The following is a 20,795-nucleotide window of genomic DNA, read 5'->3' as shown; positions in this document are numbered from 1 at the left end:
TGGCACGCACTGATGGCTGGGTACTGATAGGTGGCACTGACTGGCTGGCACTGAGTTAGCACTGATAGATGGTGCACACTGATGGCTGGGCACTGATAGGTGGTATGCACTGATGGCTGGCAGTGGCACTGGCTAGATGGCACTAACAGATGTCACTGATTGGCTGGCACTTATGGGCACAAGCGGATATATTTTTCTATGCTGCCTCTGCGACGCCCATCTTGGTACACCCTGCACTCGGCCTCAATAAAGTAGCAGCGGACATCTTGTTACACCCAGCCCGCACTACATGGGCTGGGTGTAATAAGATGTCCGCTGCTGGCATACTGTGGCCGAGTGCAGGGTGTACCAGGATGGGCGTCAGGATTTTACAGCACTGACTGTGTAACGGCAACACGGAGCGTCACTTCCGTTACTGAATGTGACGGCTCCGGTCGCCGATGCATGATGCGGCTGCCCCCTACAAGCTTACCCGCCTGAGGACTCGCTCACCGCTCCGCTCTGCTTTCCCCCCCGGTCTCCGCCCTCTGCATGGCTGACTCCGCCCACTGACTGACTTCCTTTCACCCATCCCAGGTTTCGGCAAAGGCAAAGGGAGCATTTGTACAAGTACTCGCGCAAATGCTCGCAATCGGTACCCATACTAGTATCGGGATACCCTAATTAAAAGTCAGCAGCTACAAATACTGCAGCTGCTGACTGTTTAATACATGGACACTTACCTGTTCTGGGAGCCCGAGATGTCGGCACCCGAAGCCGATCTCTTCCACCGGCTCTCGGATGCTGCCGCCATCGGTAAGGGAATCAGGAAGTGAAGCTACAGCGGCTTCACTTTCTGGACTCGCGCATGCGCGATTCCACTGGTCCCTGCTGTCTTCTGAGTGAGTGAGTGAGTGAGTGAGAAACTTGTATAGCGCAACACATGCAAACTGAATAGCCTCAGGGCGCTTGGTATCCATTTCCTACTATATTTTGCCTTCAGAATAGATGGGTTTTGAGTTTTTTCCTGAAGGCCTGGTGATTCCCTTCCGTTCGGATGCTGGTCGGTAAAGCGTTCCACAGTCTAGGTCAGTGGTCTCCAAACTGCGGCCCGGGGGCCAGATGTGGCCCTTTGCTTAATGTGCTTTTTTTATTCATTGGCACCAATGATGGGACAGAATTCCTCCCAATGATGGGGCAGAATTCCTCCCAATGATGGGGCAGAATTCCTCCCAATGATGGGGCAGAATTCCTCCCAATGACACCAATGATGGGGCAGAATTCCTCCCAATGACACCAATGACGGGGCAGAATTCCTCCCAATGATGGGGCAGAATTCCTCCCAATGACACCAATGACGGGGCAGAATTCCTCCCAATGATGGGGCAGAATTCCTCCCAATGACACCAATGACGGGGCAGAATTCCTCCCAATGATGGGGCAGAATTCCTCCCAATGACACCAATGACGGGGCAGAATTCCTCCCAATGACACCAATGACGGGGCAGAATTCCTCCTAGTGACGGGGCAGAATTCCTCCCAGTGACGGGGCAGAATTCCTCCCAGTGACTGGGCAGAATTCCTCCCAGTGACTGGGCAGAATTCCTCCCAGTGACGGGGCAGAATTCCTCCCAATGACGGGGCAGAATTCCTCCCAATGACACCAATGACTGTGCAGAATTCTTCCCAATGACGGTGCAGAATTCTTCCCAATGATGGGGCAGAATTCCTCCCAATGATGGGGGCAGAATTCCTCCCAATGACGGGGCAGAATTCCTCCCAATGATGGGGCAGAATTCCTTCCAGTGATGGGGCAGAATTTCTCCCAATGACACCAATGATGTTCTCCTGATGGCCACAGTCCGGCCCCCTTAAAGTCTGGAGGACAGTAATCCGGCCCTTTGTTTAGAAAGTTTGGAGATCCCTGCTCTAGGTCCTTGAACTGCAAATCTTCGTTCTCCTTTGGACTTGTATCTGGCCTTGGGTATCCGGAGTAGATTTTTGTTAGTAGAACGGACAACGCGATGGGGGTTGTGACATTTTAATTTTTCACATAGATTTTGGGGCGCACTTCCTTGTACACATTTGTACATTTGTGTGTCAGGCAGAGCGCCTTAAACGTAATTCTGTCTTTTACGGGCAACCAATGAAGGATCTTAGGGAGGGGAAGATTGATTCCCAGAGTTTTTTACCTGTTACAAGTCGTGCCGCCGTATTCTGGACGACTTGTAGATGAGCAATTTGGTACTTTGGTAGTCCGAGGTAAAGGGGGTTTGCATAGTTGTCTGAAGTTGATGTTGTGTGTCTCCCAGAAGACAGCGGAGGGGGGGGGCGGAGTAGGCGCTGGACGTGGCATAGGTCACCTCGATCACTGTGGTGATCTATGCCCGGAAGTGGGAGCAAATGCCTGTATTACACAGGTCTCTGCTCCCTCCTTCCCCCTGTAAGGTGCCAAATGGGGGTTTATGGTGAAATTATGTTCTTTCCACTTCCGGATTATGACCCCCACAGTGCTCACTAGAACATTCTCAAGTTTAGAAATCCTTCGGTAACCAATGCCATCGGTATGGCAAGGTCCATAAAAACATGGATGAGCGAGTTTGGGGTGGAGGAACTTGACTGGCCTGGACAGAGTCCTGACCTCAGCACAAAAGAACAGCTTTGGGATGAATTGGAATGGAGCCAGGCCTTCTCGTCAAACATCAGTGCCTGACCTCACAAATGCTCTTCTGGAAGAATGGTCAAACATTCCTAAACCTTGTGGACGGCCTTTCCAGAAGAGTTGAAGCTATTATAGCTGCAAAGGGTGGGGCCAACTCAATATTGAACCCTACCGACTAATAGCTGGATTCACAAAGAGTTACGCCGACGTATCAGTAGATACGCTGACGTAACTCGGAATCGTAAGTTTAAGTGTATGCTCAAACTGAGATACACTTAAACCTACCTAAGATACGACGGCCTGCGCTGTCGTATCTTAGGGTGCAATTTTTCCGCTGGCCGCTAGGTGGCGCTTCCGTTGAGTTCGGCGTAGAATATGTAAATGACTAGATATGCCGATTCACAAACGTACGTGCGCCCATCGCAGTAAAGATACGCCGTTAACGTAAGGCGTTTTCCGGCGTAAAGTTATTCCAACAAATAGCTGGCCTAGCCAATGTTGAGTATGGCCGTCGTTCCCGCGTCGAAATTTGAACATTTTACGTCGTTTGCGTAAGTCGTCCGTAAATGGGGCTGAACGTAATTTACGTTCACGTCGAAACCAATACTTCCTTGCGGCGTACTTTGGAGCAATGCACACTGGGATATGTACACGGACGGCGCATGCGTCAATCGCGTCGGGTCCCCAATCATTTCCATAAAACACGCCCCCCCATCCTCATTTGAATTAGGCGAGCTTACGCCGGCCCCATTTACGCTACGCCGCCGTAAGTTAGGAGGCAAGTGCTTTGTGAATACAGTACTTGCCTCTCTGACTTAAGGCGGCGTAGCGTAAATATGATACGCTACGACGCCCTACCTGAATCTAGCTATAAGACTGGGATGTCATTAAAGTTCATGTAAAGGCAGGCATCTCAATACTTTTGACAATATAGTGTATGTCAGTGCCACTATGGAAATGGATAAAGAAATGGCACGGGATTCTCAGGGTTACAGATTGAGAAGCTTCCAGAGACTCGTGTGTGTAAAGGCAGGCGTCCCAATACTTTTGACAATATAGTGTATACAAAATTAAAGCTTTTGTGCCCGGAGTTCAGCTTCAACATCGCTGTGTTTTGAAGGTGGATTCCTCTCTCTGTTGTCTTTCCGCCGAGCCGGTTACATGTCTGTTATTTGGCAAAATTGGGATGTGTAATCCGTACCTGACGAGCGATTTTCGCGTGACACGGTCAGGTCCCCGGTATCTCTGTGATGTCTCTTCTCGCTCCCCAAATACCAGCATGACAACGGCAACGTCCTCTCTCCCTCTCTATTCTCTGCGTCCCTCAGATAAGTACAATGACTCGGCGAGGTGGGGAGACCGCGCGCTTTCATGTGCGGAATGTGCGCCGGAGATAAGCGTCCCCACTTTCTTCCTCTACAAAGACCCGCCGAACGCCGGCTGGCTTTCAAGTGTCTTTTTTTATATCTCCGTCGGTTTGATAGCAATATTTTCATCCGCTGTATTATTCTGCGGGGTTCCTTTGTAGGTTCGGAATTTAGGATTTTTTATTTTTTTTGTGCCTCGGGGGAATTATCGGCTTGCGATTTTCTTCTTTTATAGATCTCGTGTGGAATGGAGGGGATGGTCGCCGTTCCCTGTATTTGGCTCGCCGTTTTCTTGGCGAAAAATGAGAGTGAGAGATTCTGTCTGACATTGGCTCAGGTGCTCAGTGGGTGAGGCCGTGTGTTGACCGATATTTGGTCATTTGCATGTTGCTTGTGGCAGTTGGGTCATCTATGGGGGGGGGGGGGGGTTGTCGGATATACAAAATGGGAAAACAATCAATTCATAACTGTAACGGTCAGGGGTTAACGCCGTTACGATATTCCATTCCACCAACCCAAGACAGCTTCCGACACTCCACAATCCAGCAGACACGACCCATTGGATTTCCTCCCCAGAATAACGAGACACAGCTCTGTTCTCTGGTTCCAAACAGAATAGACTTTAATGGTAAACTCAGATTTCTTATTGTGATGCAATTGCCTATATGCTTCAGTCTAATGCTCTCCCTGCTAACTTAATGCTGTGGGTTACAGGTAACAGGTGTTTCATGTGTGATTCATCTCTCTCTGTAAGGACTGTTCATATGCAAAATAAGGCTAGCTTTTGAAAGGTCTTTAATTGTGTGATAACCCTGTCTAAAAACCTAGTGATTCTCAGAGGTGTTAATAGGTGTCAAACTGGAAGCAGACGAAACGTCTGCTTAGGAAACTCAGTGTGTGAAGGTGGTTTGTTGTTTAAGGAATGTGCAGTGATTAGACATGATAATTGTCGGTCGGTGCCGACCTGTCTAGAATGTTTTAGTAATTAGCCTTAGTGTGTGATTGGGGGGGGGGGGTGGAGATTTCATTATTGCTTCAATGTCTTGGACTGTATAAAAAGCTGAGAAGAAAAACCATTAAAGTCTGTGTTGTTCAAGCAGTAAGCTTGTCTCATGTGTGGCTTTCTGGGCGATTCCAGGGATATCCCTCCTCGTGGAATATTGGGGTGATTTTCGTTATGGGAAGAAGGGAACGTTGACGGGGATATCTTTCTAATACCGTCACAATTGGTTGGCAGCAGTGGGATTTTTCCCTTCTATTCCCCTTCACACCCGGATTCCAAGCAGACACTGGAAGAACTACTGGAAGTTAGTGGAAGGATTGCTAGCAACAAAACCAAGCGGGTCATCATAGCAGAATCAATGGAGATAGACCAGGAGGACGGGATTGCAGCAACGCCAGCAGTACAAGAGATGGAGACACCAGTGATTCAGGAGGAGGAATCGCCAGCCAACAAGCTAATGAGAGAGAAGCTAGCGTGGTTCGGCCCGAACCCAACGGCAGATGTGGTGCTGAGAGTGATGGACCTGTTAGCGAAGGAGGATAAACAAATAAGGGACGCAGAACTACAGTTAAAACTGGCAGCAGTCCAACAAGCAGCCGCACCTTCTCCGAACAGTGAGTACAGCACAGCAGACGCAAGGAAGATTCCGTTTAGCGCTTTTAAAGCTTTTGATGAAAAGGACTGTGAAATTGATAACTACCTGGCGGATTTTGAGCGACAATGTAACCTGCACCGAATAGCTAGAAGAGAGTGGGTTGCAATATTGTCAGGCAAACTGTCAGGCAAAGCTTCTGATGCTTTCCGGACCGTGCCAGATCAGGATATCCATAGCTACGCCCGGGTTAAAGAAGCGCTCCTGGCTCGTTATGCAGTAACCCCAGAGTCCCACCGACAGAAGTTCAGGGACTCACGCAAAACCACGAAAGACTCTTATGCGGAATGGGCATGCCAGTTGTCCCTGTCGGCCTCTAACTGGGTTAACAGCAGCCAGGCCACCACCGCAGAGGACATTTTGCAACTAATGCTCCTGGAGCAATTTTACAATCACATCCAGACGGACGTCAAGGATTGGGTGAAAGATCGCAGGCCCATGACTCTACCAGAGGCCGCGAAGTTGGCGGATGAATATGCGGATACTCGCAAGACAAACCAGGTCACACCACGGGTACAACCTCCACGACCAACGGCACCCTCACACCCACCAGCCGCTAGATACCAACCGCCTAACAGACCGATGACATCTAGCCCTCGCTACCCACGCCAGGAGGACAACGAACAACGCTGCTTCCGGTGCAAACAGTTGGGTCACTTCAAGCAGAATTGCCCCATGAATGACAACACCAGGTCAAATTGGTCTCAACCTGGGTACCGCCCACCAGCAGCAGCCCATTGTGTAGACTCGGCTTGGGATCCCCAGGAGCTGGGTCGGGAAGAACCATTGGGCACCCCTTACGAAGCCCTCATGGTACAATCTGTTATTACGGACAACAGGGAACACCATTGTCAGCTGGTCATGGGCGACAGCCATGAGCCGGAGGGGCCTTGGAGGGAGCTGGGCAGAAAGAGGCACCACCGGCCACCCTCCAAGAAGAAGAGGTCCTGGAAGCCGTATAACAAGCTGACCTGGGAGGAGAAGAAGCGACTGGAGGAGAGTGAGTCGCAGCGGGCGTCCCAGATGCGGGCCGAGATGTTCGCCAAGGGCCCACCGGTGGCCCCTTACACCACCACCCAGTTCCTGATGATGAAGGACCACGTGGAGAGCCTGCAGGACATGAGCAAGCAGGAGCTGATCCGTGAGTACATAGAGCTGGAGGAGTGCATAAGCCACATGGAGGAGGAGAACAACCACCTGAGGTCACAGCGGGCTGACCCCCCCAGGCTCCATGAACTGGAGATGGAGCTGGAGAAGCTCAAAGAGGAGAACCGGCGGCTGCGGAGGGAGCAGGGGGTGGCTGACCTTATGGGGCTCTGAGTCCCCTCCCCCCCCCCGGACTCTGAGCACCAGTGCTACAGCATTTCAACAAATATAACTTTTTCTTTTTTTCTTTTTTTATGAATCTCCTGTGACTGTCACTGCAGAGCCATAACCTGCCCCTCCCATAGCGGGACACCTAGATGGCGGCGCACAGACCCATCCGCCGTCTTCACACTGACTTCTGGTGACTTTGCAGATCGCACAAAGACTTGGGGACTGACCGGCGTGTGATCTGACGACCCGGTGGCATACCTGAGTCTGAAGCAGTTGCCAAGGGAGGTCAGTTACGCCAAACGGAGTTAACCTCGGACTAAAAGCTCTGAACCCGTCAACCCTACTGGACCAGGGAAGGTCCAACCGGGTTTGCCGTAGCAGGGAGAAAAGGGGGGGCCATTGTGATGCAATTGCCTATATGCTTCAGTCTAATGCTCTCCCTGCTAACTTAATGCTGTGGGTTACAGGTAACAGGTGTTTCATGTGTGATTCATCTCTCTCTGTAAGGACTGTTCATATGCAAAATAAGGCTAGCTTTTGAAAGGTCTTTAATTGTGTGATAACCCTGTCTAAAAACCTAGTGATTCTCAGAGGTGTTTCCTGCTTAGGAAACTCAGTGTGTGAAGGTGGTTTGTTGTTTAAGGAATGTGCAGTGATTAGACATGATAATTGTCGGTCGGTGCCGACCTGTCTAGAATGTTTTAGTAATTAGCCTTAGTGTGTGATTGGGGGGGGGGGGGTGGAGATTTCATTATTGCTTCAATGTCTTGGACTGTATAAAAAGCTGAGAAGAAAAACCATTAAAGTCTGTGTTGTTCAAGCAGTAAGCTTGTCTCATGTGTGGCTTTCTGGGCGATTCCAGGGATATCCCTCCTCGTGGAATATTGGGGTGATTTTCGTTATGGGAAGAAGGGAACGTTGACGGGGATATCTTTCTAATACCGTCACACTTATATACACTTAGAAAGCATGCTGCAGTAATCAAATGACACACTCTACCCACAATCTCATACAATGGGTGCTAACACAGTTAGAAAGCATGCTGCAGTAATCAAATGACACACTCCACCCACAATCTCACACAATGGGTGCTAACGAGTCCCCCTCAATCCACATCTTAGACAGACTTTCTGACTCCGCGATAAGCTATTCTCACCTGCTACACAATCCACATTCCTTTAGTGAACATAAGTCAGACGTCTGACCTTTAGAGTGTGCTAACTCCCAACACATATTAGCATCAATAGAACTTTCACACAATACAGGGTTAGTTAGCATAGCACCATGAAATATCTGAGGAGCCAGGCTTAACCACTTAAGACCCGGACCAAAATGCAGCTAAAGGACCAGGCCAGGTTTTGCGATTCGGCACTGCGTCGCTTTAACAGACAATTGTGCGGTCGTGCGACGTGGCTCCCAAACAGAATTGGCGTCCTTTTCTCCCCACAAATAGAGCTTTCTTTTGGTGGTATTTGATCACCTCTGCGGTTTTTATTTTTTGCGCTATAAACAAAAATAGAGCGACAATTTTGAAAAAAATGCAATATTTTTTACTTTTTGCTATAATAAATATCCCCCAAAAATATATAAAAAAAAAATTTTCCTCAGTTTAGGCCGATACGTATTCTTCTACCTATTTTTGGTAAAATAAATCGCAATAAGCGTTTATCGGTTGGTTTGCGCAAAATTTATAGCGTTTACAAAATAGGGGATAGTTTTATTGCATGTTTTTTAATTATTATTTTTTTTACTACTAATGGCGGCGATCGGTGATTTTTTTTTCGTGACTGCGACATTATGGCGGACACTTCCGACAATTTTGACACATTTTTGGGACCATTGTCATTTTCACAGCAAAAAATGCATTTAAAATGCATTGTTCACTGTGGAAATGACCGTTGCAGTTTGGGAGTTAACCACAGGGGGCGCTGAAGGGGTTATGCGTCACCTAATGTGTGTTTACAACTGTAGGGGGGTGTGGCTGTAGGTGTGAAGTCATCGATTGTGGATCCCTATAAAAGAGATCACACGATCGATGACACCGCCACAGTGAAGAACGGGGAAGCCGTGTTTACACACAGCTCTCCCCGTTCTTCAGCTCCGGGGACCGATCGCGGGACTCCAGCGGCGATCGGTTCCCGCGGTCCCGGTGCTTCGGACCGGGTCGCGGGAGCGTGCCCGTGACCCACGGCTGGGCTTAAAGATCAGCGTACATATACGTTGATGTGCCCAGTCGTGCCATTCTGCCGATGTATATGTGCAGGAGGCGGTCTTTAAGTGGTTAATTAACACAATAGACAATAGCATGCAATCATTACTACAGCCAGGTAGCTGGAGGTGATTAACATCAATTAACATCTCAACAGTCTATGTTCCACATTGAAGGAGACACTCTATTGACCTGTTGGGTTCAGAATGAACAACTTGTAATATTTCAAGATATCCTGCAATACCTGAATTATCATTACTGTCCCATCTCATGTAATCCATGATATCAGTTCTCAGTCATCCTATGCCCCTAGTGGACATAGGATGACCCTAGACCCAAGAGTCATTGGTGAAGCTGAACCATGAGTACCCCGTATCCTTCAAGAGCCTCTGGGTCCCACGGGCCATACCGTTACATCAACCACCAGGAAAGGAGTGGGTACGCCAGGGAACCTTTGCAATTTGCAAACATTAAGGATGAGCGCCAGCGTGTTCGCAGAGCCCGCCAGGAAGTGTGCACGGCGCTGCGCTAATCACAGGCAGGGAGATATATTCCCGATGCTCGGCTGCAGAGATCGGGAAATGTCTCCCTGCCTGTGGTTAGCGCAGCGCCGTGCAGACTTCCTGGCGTGCTCTGCATGTGGACTGTGCGAACACGCCGGAGCTCATCCCTAGTGAACATCGGTCTACAAGATGGCTGCCTCCTCCGTCGGAGGCTCTTTACCAAGATCGGTGTAGCGGTGTGTCAGACTGACACGCCGCACCACCGATCGCCGCGATGCGCGCCCCGGCTGTTATCCTGCAGGACGTCAATAGACGTCCAGTCAGGATAACAGAACCACTTCCCGGACATCAATTTGCTATTCACCGGGCGGGAAGTGGTTGAACAATATTTTTACAGTGCATTTTACACTTTTGGGGCCCTTTGTCTGCATTGACCACTTTATATAAAAGGTGAACCTAGCCTTTTACCGTGTCCTCCAGAGGCGGCTCTAGGCTTTGTGAGGCCTTAGGCAAAACTTGACATGGGGCCCCACTCACACCCATGATGGGAAAAATAATTCAAGGACAAGAGCCTCTTCCCCACAACCCTGGCAGGTGGTTTTGGGGGTCTGTGGGCAGAGGGCTTATTGGAATCTGGAAGCCCCCTTTAACAAGGCGGCCCCCAGATCCTTCTCTTTAATAACTAAGGGGAGGGGGCCACCCGGTGATGTCACCTGGTGAACCCGCTCCCTTGTGACATCATTGACTGAGGCCATGCTGGGTCATTGACGTCACAAGGGGTGGTGTCACCGATATTCACTGGTTGTTAGAGACGCTGGGCTCTTAACGCTGCCTGAGCACAGCAGCATTAAGGTCCCCTGTCCCTCAAAACTGGAGTAATGCATTCGGTAAGTTAGGAGGCCCGTGTGAGTGCGGGGCCCTAGGCGACCGCCTAATTTACCTAATTAAAGAGCCGCCTCTGGTGTCCCCTAATCTTCACTCCACAAGGCGTGACCCCTGTACAGGGTGGCAGTAGCAAAGTATGCTGAGTTGAGGGAGAAGAAACGTTTTTATAAAATGTCATCGTGCCGACTTCATTAAACCCGCGCCGAAGTCACGGCCTCTGCTGCAGGTAATAAATATGCATTATCAGGCTGAAGTTTTATGCCGGTAATAAATTGTCTCTCGTCGAGCATATCCGAGCGAGAGGGAAGATCTTTCACCGAAATAATGTAGAATGACACAGACCTCTGCTGCTTTGTGTTAACATTTCATCTCGCTTATCACAACTGAGCCGCTGGGTGCAGCCGGGGTCTCGTGATGGGCGCCTAAAAATATTGTGGCCTTGCTAGATGTTTACCAGAGGAGGCTCCTAAAACTACCGCGTATGCCAAGTTTTTCAGCCGTTTTTTTAAGGCTCAAATATACCCCCCTCGGCTTATTCTCGAGTCAGTGTACCTGAAATGATTGACAGGTTGCGGGCGTCCATTGTTTAAAAGTCACGGTCTCCTGGTCCCTTCCGTGATGGGCGTTTCTCAGCAGACACTGTTCCGCCTATCACGGACGTTCTCTCATCCTCGGACTCGGTTTCCCAGCAGACACTGTGTTTAGTGTTCCGCCAATCAGACGTCTACTAGGTAGCCCGCTGTTCTGGCTCTCAGCCCAACGATTGGCACCCCCCATTGAACATCGAGTCCGCGGTACCCGCAGATCAGCTCCCACTGTGTATAATTACAAAGGGAATGAGCCGCCAGTGGCACACATGCGCACCCCCTACCCGGTGGTGTCAGGTCACGTACTAGACCGCCATTCTGGCTCTCTGCCTAACGATTGGCGGGTGCCCGTGAACATTGAGGTAGACTGCCATTCTGGCTCTCTGCCTAACGATTGGCGGGTGCCGGTGAAAATCGAGGTAGACTGCCATTCTGGCTCTCTGCCTAATGATTGGCGGGTGCCCGTGAACATCGAGTCCGCAGTACCTGCTGATCAGCTCCCACTGTGTATGATTGCATCAGGTGGCGCGCCCCCTACCCGGAGGCCTCCGATCATGTACTAGGTAGCCCGCCGTTCTGGCTCTCAGCCCAACGATTGGCGGGTCCCAGTGAACATCGAGTCCGCGGCACCCACAGATCAGCTCCCACTGTGTATGATCGCAGCGGGTGGCACGCACGCACGCCCCCTACCCAGACGTCTCTGATAATGTACTAGGTAGACTGCCGGTTTGGCTCTCTGCCTAACGATTGGTGGGTGCCGGTGAACATCTAGTCCGCGGTACCCACAGATCAGCTCCCACTGTTTATAATCGCAGCAGGTGGCGCGCCCCCCTACCTGGAGGTGTCAGATCGCGTACTAGGTAGACTAGGCTTTCTTTCGAACGAGTGGCGGGTGTCAGTGGACATCAAAAGCGGTACCGGTAGATTGGCTCCCACTGTGTATTATCACAGCAGAAGATTGCCGCCGGCGCTCATGCTCGCCCCCTACCCAGAGGTGTCAGATCACGTACTAGGTAGACCGCCATTCTGGCTCTCTGCCTAATGATTGGCGGGTGCCCGTGAACATCAAGTCCGCAGTACCCGCTGATCAGCTCCCACTGTGTATGATTGCATCAGGTGGCGCGCCCCCTACCCGGAGGTCTCCGATCATGTACTAGGTAGCCCGCCGTTCTGGTTCTCAGCCCAACGATTGGCGGGTCCCAGTGAACATCGAGTCTGCGGTACCCACAGATCAGCTCCCACTGTGTATGATCGCAGCGGGTGGCACGCTCGCGCGCCCCCTACCCAGACGTCTCCGATCATGTACTAAGTAGACTGCCGTTCTGGCTCTCTGCCTAACGATTGGCGGGTGCTGGTGAACATCTAGTCTGCGGTACCCACAGATAAGCTCCCACTGTGTATAATCGCAGCAGGTGGCGCGCCCCCTACCCGGACGTATCAGATCACGTACTAGGTAGACTAGGCTTTCTTTCGAACGTGTGGCGGGTGTCAGTGGACATCAAATCCGCGTTACCGGATTGATCGGCTCCCACTGTGTATTATCACAGCAGGATATTGCCGCCGGCGGCGCTCATGCGCGCCCCCTACCCAGAGATCAACTCCCACTGTGTATAATCGCAGAAGGTGGCGCGCCCCCCCTACCTGGAGGTGTCAGATCACGTACTAGGTAGACTAGGCTTTCTTTCGAACGAGTGGCGGGTGTCAGTGGACATCAAATCCGCGTTACCGGATTGATCGGCTCCCACTGTGTATTATCACAGCAAGAGATTGCCGCCGGCGGCGCTCATGCTCGCCCCCTACCCAGAGGTGTCAGATCACGTACTAGGTACGCAGCAGAGCCACCTCGCCGCCGTATATGTAAGTTATACGGTCATCAAGTGAAGCCGATTGGCTGCCATGCACAGCTGTACCAGATTCTGTGTGCTCCGGTTTTAGTAAATCGTCTCTGCGGTGCGGTGAGATCCGAGGAAGCCGTTTCAGTCCAGGAGAGGATCCGGTACAAGAAGACCAGGAAGGGAAGGATCCGGTACAAGAAGACCAGGAAGGGAAGGATCCGGTACAACAAGACCAGGAAGGGAAGGATCCGGTACAACAAGACCAGGAAGGGAAGGATGCGGTACAACAAGACCAGGAAGGGAAGGATGCGGTACAACAAGACCAGGAAGGGAAGGATCCGGTACAACAAGACCAGGAAGGGAAGGATGCGGTACAACAAGACCAGGAAGGGAAGGATCCGGTACAACAAGACCAGGAAGGGAAGGATGCGGTACAACAAGACCAGGAAGGGAAGGATGCGGTACAACAAGACCAGGAAGGGAAGGATGCGGTACAACAAGACCAGGAAGGGAAGGATGCGGTACAACAAGACCAGGAAGGGAAGGATGCGGTACAACAAGACCAGGAAGGGAAGGATGCGGTACAACAAGACCAGGAAGGGAAGGATGCGGTACAACAAGACCAGGAAGGGAAGGATGCGGTACAACAAGACCAGGAAGGGAAGGATGCGGTACAACAAGACCAGGAAGGGAAGGATGCGGTACAACAAGACCAGGAAGGGAAGGATCCCGTACAACAAGACCAGGAAGGGAAGGATGCGGTACAACAAGACCAGGAAGGGAAGGATGCGGTACAACAAGACCAGGAAGGGAAGGATCCGGTACAACAAGACCAGGATGGGAAGGATCCGGTACAACAAGACCAGGAAGGGAAGGCCGGAGGTCGGATTTGAAGGGAAAAAGTTCCCTGATCTCGGATTTCATTGGCTTTTTCTCCTCTGTGTCTCCAGCCCTCCGGAGGAGAAACAAAGCTCTTCCTCTTCACATCTGTAACGTGGCGCCCCGACACAACTCATTCTTCCCTCCGCAGAAGCCAATTACACGGATAAGTTGTTCCATTTCTATCCGTCTCCTCCTGCCCTTTGTGAAGAGCTTCGCTCCGTCTCTTCCTCCCGGAGATGGAGGATCTTCAGTCTCACAAAGTCAGTGTGATCTCCGCTGCGCGCCGCAACACTTCATTAGAAGGACGATCGCCCTCCGCCCGCAGATCGGTGTCAGAGGAAGAACTTTATAACAGAACTTTCTGTACTGAGATGTGCTGCTATGGGAGAAGAGGCAGGGGGGGGTAAAGGTTTAGGAGAGCAGAGATGGGAACCCGGAGGGGGGGTAAAGGTTTAGGAGAGCAGAGATGGGAACCTGGAGGGGGGGGGGGTAAAGGTTTAGGAGAGCAGAGATGGGAACCCGGGGGGGGGGGGTAAAGGTTTAGGAGAGCAGAGATGGGAACCCGGAGGGGGGGGGGACTGCCCTGACCCCACTCTGACCTCTTGTAGCAATGATACAGCGGGGTCACCGCTCTGGCTATTGAGGGAGGTGCAGCCTGTGGGGGCGACTAATGATTTCCTATCCCTGACACACCATAATAGTGTGTGACTGTGGGGGGGAAATCGGAGTGCAAGCTCCTCTGGTTGCGGTCACACACTATTATTCATTTTATATAGGGCTGACATATACTGCAGTGCTGTACAAATGTATAATGGTGTGTGACGGCACCAGAAGAGCTTACAATCCAGGCTAAGAAACATTTTGAGATTTAATCGCCATCAGGATGCGATTCCAAAACCCCTCCCCCCACCTCATTCACCCCGACTTCCACAACATTCACCTTGCATTCTGCACCAGCCACCCTCACTTTTGCCATGCTGAGGAGGAGGGGTTGGCACCACCATACATTCTGGTCCGGCACCCTCTGCTGCCTTTCACTACACTAGGAGAAACAATAGGTGCAGACAGACTTGATAACCACACTATCTGACACTGACTGGGGGGGCACTGACGCCGCAGACTGGGGGGGGACACTGACGCCGCAGACTGGGGGGGACACTGACGCCGCAGACTGGGGGGGACACTGACGCTGCAGACTGGGGGGGACACTGACGCTGCAGACTGGGGGGGGCACTGACGCCGCAGACTGGCGGGGGGGCACTGACGCTGCAGACTGGCGGGGGGACACTGACGCCGCAGACTGGGGGGGACACTGACGCCGCAGACTGGGGGGGACACTGACGCCGCAGACTGGGGGGGGGGGGCACTGACGCCGCAGACTGGCGGGGGGACACTGACGCCGCAGACTGGCGGGGGGACACTGACGCCGCAGACTGTGGGGGGGGGCACTGACACCGCAGACTGTGGGGGGGGGGCACTGACGCCGCAGACTGGGGGGGGGCACTGACGCCGCAGACTGGGGGGGGGGGCACTGACGCCGCAGACTGGGGGGGGGCACTGACGCCGCAGACTGGGGGGGGGCACTGACGCCGCAGACTGGGGGGGGCACTGACGCCGCAGACTGGGGGGGGCACTGACGCCGCAGACTGGGGGGGGCACTGACGCCGCAGACTGGGGGGGGGCACTGACGCCGCAGACTGGGGGGGGCACTGACGCCGCAGAGCAAAGCGGAGTGAGCCCAACAGCACCTTAGCAAAACGGCACCACCTGGTGGAGGAGCTCCTCTGGCACAGAAACTGATATGACTGGCTCAGTGTTCTCTGTACAGCGCTGTGGTATATGTCAGAGCTATATACATGTATAATAATAATAGAATGTGACTCTGGGGTTGCTGTGGTATCTACCCTCTGGCTGGTACTGGCATAGGCACTCATCTGTTGGAATCTCTCCTCATTCTCCTACTTCTCCTTGAACATACCGCTGCTTTGCTTGAATGAATGAATGAATGAGTGACTTATATAGCGCTACACATGCGAACTGAATCACCTCGAGGCGTTTTTTGCAGCCAGTGTCTTCCTGGCTGGTGCGGTCACTTACCCCATAGGATCTTGACACGCTTGGGACACAGTCGTACACACATATATATATACCGGGCCAATTTGGACAGGATCAAATTAACCTACCAGCATGTCTTTGGAGTGTGGGAGGAAACTGGAGCACCCGGAGGAAACCCACGCAGACACAGGGAGAACATGCAAACTCCAGGCAGATGGTGTCGTGGTCAGGATTCGAACCAGCGACCCTTTTGCTGCTAGGTGAAAGTGCTAACCACTACACCACTGTGCTGCCCAGAGAGGCGAACAATTTCTCCTGCTTTTTTTCAATGCCTCCTCCAGAGACTTCAGCTTGGACTCTTCCCTCTTACTGCTTCCAGACTTACTATGCAGAGATTTATTTTTCCTGAACTCCACTTTCAGGACAGCAAGTTTCTGTTCCTCCCTGTTAATACGGCAAAGTCTATTCACCACTGTATCCTGGAAAGAACAGCACCACCTGGTGGAGGAGCTCCTCTGGTGCAGAGACTGATGTGACTGGCTCAGTGTTCTCTGTACAGCACTGCGGTATATGTCAGAGCTATATAAATGTATAATAAAGAAATAATAATGGTGTGTGACTGTGGGGGACATTAGAGTGTAAGCTCTTCTGGTACAGAGACTGATGTGACTGTCTCAGTGTTTTCTGTACAATACTGCAGTATATGTCAGCGCTATATACCATATTTATCGGCGTATACCGCGCACTTTTTTGCCCTGAAAATCAGGGCAGAATCGTGGGTGCGCGATATACGCCGATACCCGCTTCCCGCGCTGAGTTTGAACCACTGCGCCGGCATATACCGAGCGCAGTACACTCGGGTATTGTCGGGCAGGCTCCTCTCGCGGTCACGTCCTGTGCGTCCTGTACGTCCTTTACGCGAGAGGAGCCGAGCCTGCCCAACTATACCCGAGTGTACTGCGCTCGGTATATGCCGGCGCAGTGGTTCAAACTCAGCGCGGGAAGCGGGGAGGACACCACGATGGCCGCAGAAGGACGCTGGACCGGACAAAGCCTGCGATGGACGATGGGCAGGACGCGATGGACGATGGGCAAGACACCGACGAGGGGCATCCAAACTGTAAGTATTTATTTTATTTTTTTTTGAGGAATTTTTCTTCAAGTTCAGGGGTGCGCGCTATACGCCAGGGCGCGTTATAGCAAGATAAATACAGTAAATGTATAATAATAATAATAATATTAGTCTCCGGTGTTGCTGCTATACACACAGAATTGACATGTTCTGATGAGGGGACACGTGTCGGTTGAGGGGACACGTGTCGGTATGCGGTGTGACATGCATGGTAGAAATTTTTTATAACTGTCACCTCTGTTCTTTCAGGTCCTGGCAGAATATCACTTTTGACCGACAACCGACATGTTTTATAAGGATAGTCGGGACTCACAACACAGCGAATGAGGTGAGACTTCTGATTGCTTATATGGCAGATCCATGATAACCAGGGATGCACCGTTCCCGGTACAGGCAGTCCCCGACTTACGAACGGGCTAGGGACTGTAGGTTTGTTCTTGGGTCAAATATGTTCGTAAGTCGGAACAGCATGCGCAGAACGGCAGAGACGTAATTTTCCGATGTTCTGTCGAAAGTGCCCGCCGTCGAAATGTGGCCGCGCATGCGCAGAATGGCAGAGACGTCACGCCGCCTCCTGTTCATAAGTGGGAGTCGTTCGCAAGTCAAATGTTCGTAACTCGGGGGCTGCCTGTATTATTGGTATCGGTGCCGAGTATTTTCACAGATACTTTGCAGTGCGATTTGCATCTGTGAAGGATATGCTTCAGTTAATTCTCCCTGCTAGTAATGCTGTGTATGAAAGGGTAATTGATCTAGTGTGTTGTGTGAAGGAGACCTGTGTTTACTGTTTACTGTGATTAGAAGGGGCTCATGTTAATTATTCTGATTGCTTCATTGTGGTAATTACCTCTTCTATATGCGGAGCCAAGCTGTCTAGATAACGTATTCTTACAACTAGTAATTGCCTTCACTGATGTCATTATCTAAAGAAATGTGTCTTCAGAGTCGGCGCCAAAGTGTCTGCCTAAAATCTGTATGAGAGCCTCCACTGTGTGTGGAAAGGGGGTGGAGATTTCATTGTTCTTTGAGGATTTAGCTTGTAAACTGCATATATACCAGCAGCATGCGGCCATTAAAGTGGCTTGTTCCAGCAGTAAGCTTGGGCTCATATGTGGCTTATTGGGCGATTCCAGGAATATTCCTCCACGTGGAATATTGGGTGATCTTCGTTATGGGAAGAAGGGAATGTTTGACGGGGATATCATTCTAATTCCGTCACAGCATCCATGCAAAATGAATGGGCGCATACCGCACTGCAAAGAATCGCACACAAATTTGAACAGGAACGTGCTGTATCTGTCAGAATCGTATGTGGTTTTCCCCACACTGCTTCTGTGTGAACCGAGGCTGAAATCGCTATGACAAGCCCTGGGGTTCACACAGGAGTGGTGGTGGGGGGGGAACCGCGTGCGACTCGGACAGGAACCGCACCGCATTTCTGCTCAAATTGCATGCGATTCTTTGCAGTGCAGTGTGGGCCCATTCATTTTGTATTGATGCAAATCGCATCGCAAAGTATCCGTATTTGTACTTGCCAATAAAAGAACAGTATTGGTGCAACCCTAATGATAACGATACGTGACACTGACAATGTTTAGAGTTCCCCAAGTGTTTTCCTTTTTTCATACAGCTTTTAAACCGTTCTCGTCATTGGCATGCACACCGGGTGTGGCACACTCCACTATTCCTGTCCATTCACAGCTGAGGCTGCAGAGAAAGGGCCTGGGGAATCTCTGTCCTCAGTCTCTTTCTCTGTCTCAAAAGTGAGACATCGATATTTCACTAAAGCCCCCCAACGGGGTCGTAAAAAATATGTAAAACATAATTGTAACGGGAGGGCTGTGGGACCCAGAAGCTCTTACACAGATTGAGCCATGAAATAAGGGACATATGTTGGATTGTCTGTAATCCACAATATATTCAAGAATGTCTGCAAGAACTAATTGCAGGTTGTTGATTCTGAACCCAACAGGTCAATTGAAAGAGTGACTCATTCAATGTGGGAACATAGACTGTTAAGGTGTTAATGTCGTCTGCTACTGTGATGTAAATTAACCTTAGGATGGCTCCCAAGAACCTTTCATTGTGTTATGCTAATTGACACTGTATTGTGTGAACGTTCTTTTGATGATAGATGTGTGTTGTGAGTTAGCACAGTCTAAAGGTCAGATGTCTGACTTGTCGGCTGTAGTTAATTAGCTCATGTAGATTATGGGGTCAGAGGCCCAGATTCACGTAGGGCGGCGTAACTTTAAGCGGGCGTAGCGTATCATATTTACGATACGCCGCCGCAACTTAGAGAGGCAAGTGCAGTATTCACAAAGCACTTGCGTCCTAAGTTGCGGCGTAGCGTAAATGTGCCGGCGTAAGCGCGCCTAAATCAAATGAGGAAGAGGTGGGCGTGTTTTATGTAAACTAATAATGACCCCACGTAAATGGCGCTTTTTACGAACGGCGCATGCTCAGTATCACGTCGAATTTTCAAAGTAAATTGCGCCCGCTCAATGCTTAGTCGACGTGAACGTAACCTACGCCCAGCCCCATTCACGGACGACTTACGTAAACGACGTAAAATACAACGCTGTTCGTACGTTTCCGACGTCCATACCTAACATGACTTAGCCCTGCTTTATGAGGGGTAACTTTATGCTGGCGTATGTCTCACGTAAACAACGTATCTTGATACGCCGGGCGCACACACATACATTTGTGAATCGGTGTATCTAGCCATTTTGCATATTCTACGTGGAAATCTACGGAAGCGCCACCTAGCGGCCAGCGTAAATATAGGAGACTTACGCCGCTCGTATCTAGGCAACTGTGAGGCGTATCTGATTCTATGAATCGGGCGCCGAGTTGCGACGGCCCGCATTCAGAGTTACGACGGCGTATCTGGAGATACGCCGTTGTAACTCCTTTGTGAATCCGGGCCAGAATGTCTGACTAAAAGATGTGTATTGGAGGCTCGTTAGTAACCATTGTATGATGTTGTGGGTGGAGTGTGTCATTGCCCATTTGATTACTACAGCATTCTTTTTGGTGTATATAAGAGCCTGCTTCCTCAATAAAGATTGTCTATTCATTTTGAACCAGAGAACAGAGCTGTGTGTCTCGTTTCTGGGGGAAATCCGTATGGGTCGTGTTCGCCGGATTGTGGAGTGTCGATAAGCTGTCTTGGGTTCGGAATGAAATATCTTAAACGACGTTACCCCTGTCCCATTTGGGGTTCCGTTACAATAATAAATTAAATTAAATGGTAAAAAATAAATAAAACCACAAAAATAAAAAACCGACACCAGTGGCGGAACTACCAGGGTCGCACTTGAAACTGGGCTCTGGTGTTCCGCCACCATGGGGGGACCCCAAAAAAGCAGGAAGGTGGCCCACTGCCGGACTGTAAAAGTGTCCCACGATGGCAGTAAAGGTCCTCGAGATCAGTAAAAAGGGGCACCGGTCATGTTTTTGTTGCACCAGGGCCCTGGAGGTTCTAGTTGCGTAGTTACGCCTCTGACATCACCTATGGATAATTAGGGGTACCGTAGTTTTATGTGATTTCACGGGTGTGCGCAATTTTAGGACTTTACATGTTTGAGTTGTATCAAAGAAATAGATGCCAATCTTTTAACCCCTGCATGCAAATATGCGGCTTCTCGGCACCTGGTCCTTGGCGGTAATAGGCCGCATATTTGCGTGAATTGCGGGCCAATACAGATGCGACAAAAGTGCG

The 20,795-nt window shown here is 50.7% G+C and overlaps 1 protein-coding gene across 2 annotated transcripts in view; it reads left to right on the top strand.

Moving 5' to 3' along the window:
- Positions 1-20,795, top strand: part of BTBD9 (BTB domain containing 9) — a 226,423-nt gene that overhangs the window by 193,669 nt on the left and 11,959 nt on the right. For both annotated transcript variants that reach the window (XM_040351810.1, XM_040351811.1), the window contains exon 10: positions 17,318-17,396. In XM_040351810.1, the coding sequence (XP_040207744.1) occupies positions 17,318-17,396 (79 nt within the window). The remainder of the gene's footprint in view (positions 1-17,317; positions 17,397-20,795) is intronic.

This window comes from Rana temporaria, chromosome 4 (assembly GCF_905171775.1).
Source record: "Rana temporaria chromosome 4, aRanTem1.1, whole genome shotgun sequence".
Lineage (NCBI taxonomy): Eukaryota > Metazoa > Chordata > Amphibia > Anura > Ranidae > Rana > Rana temporaria.
This window is presented reverse-complemented; position numbering and strand designations above follow the sequence as displayed.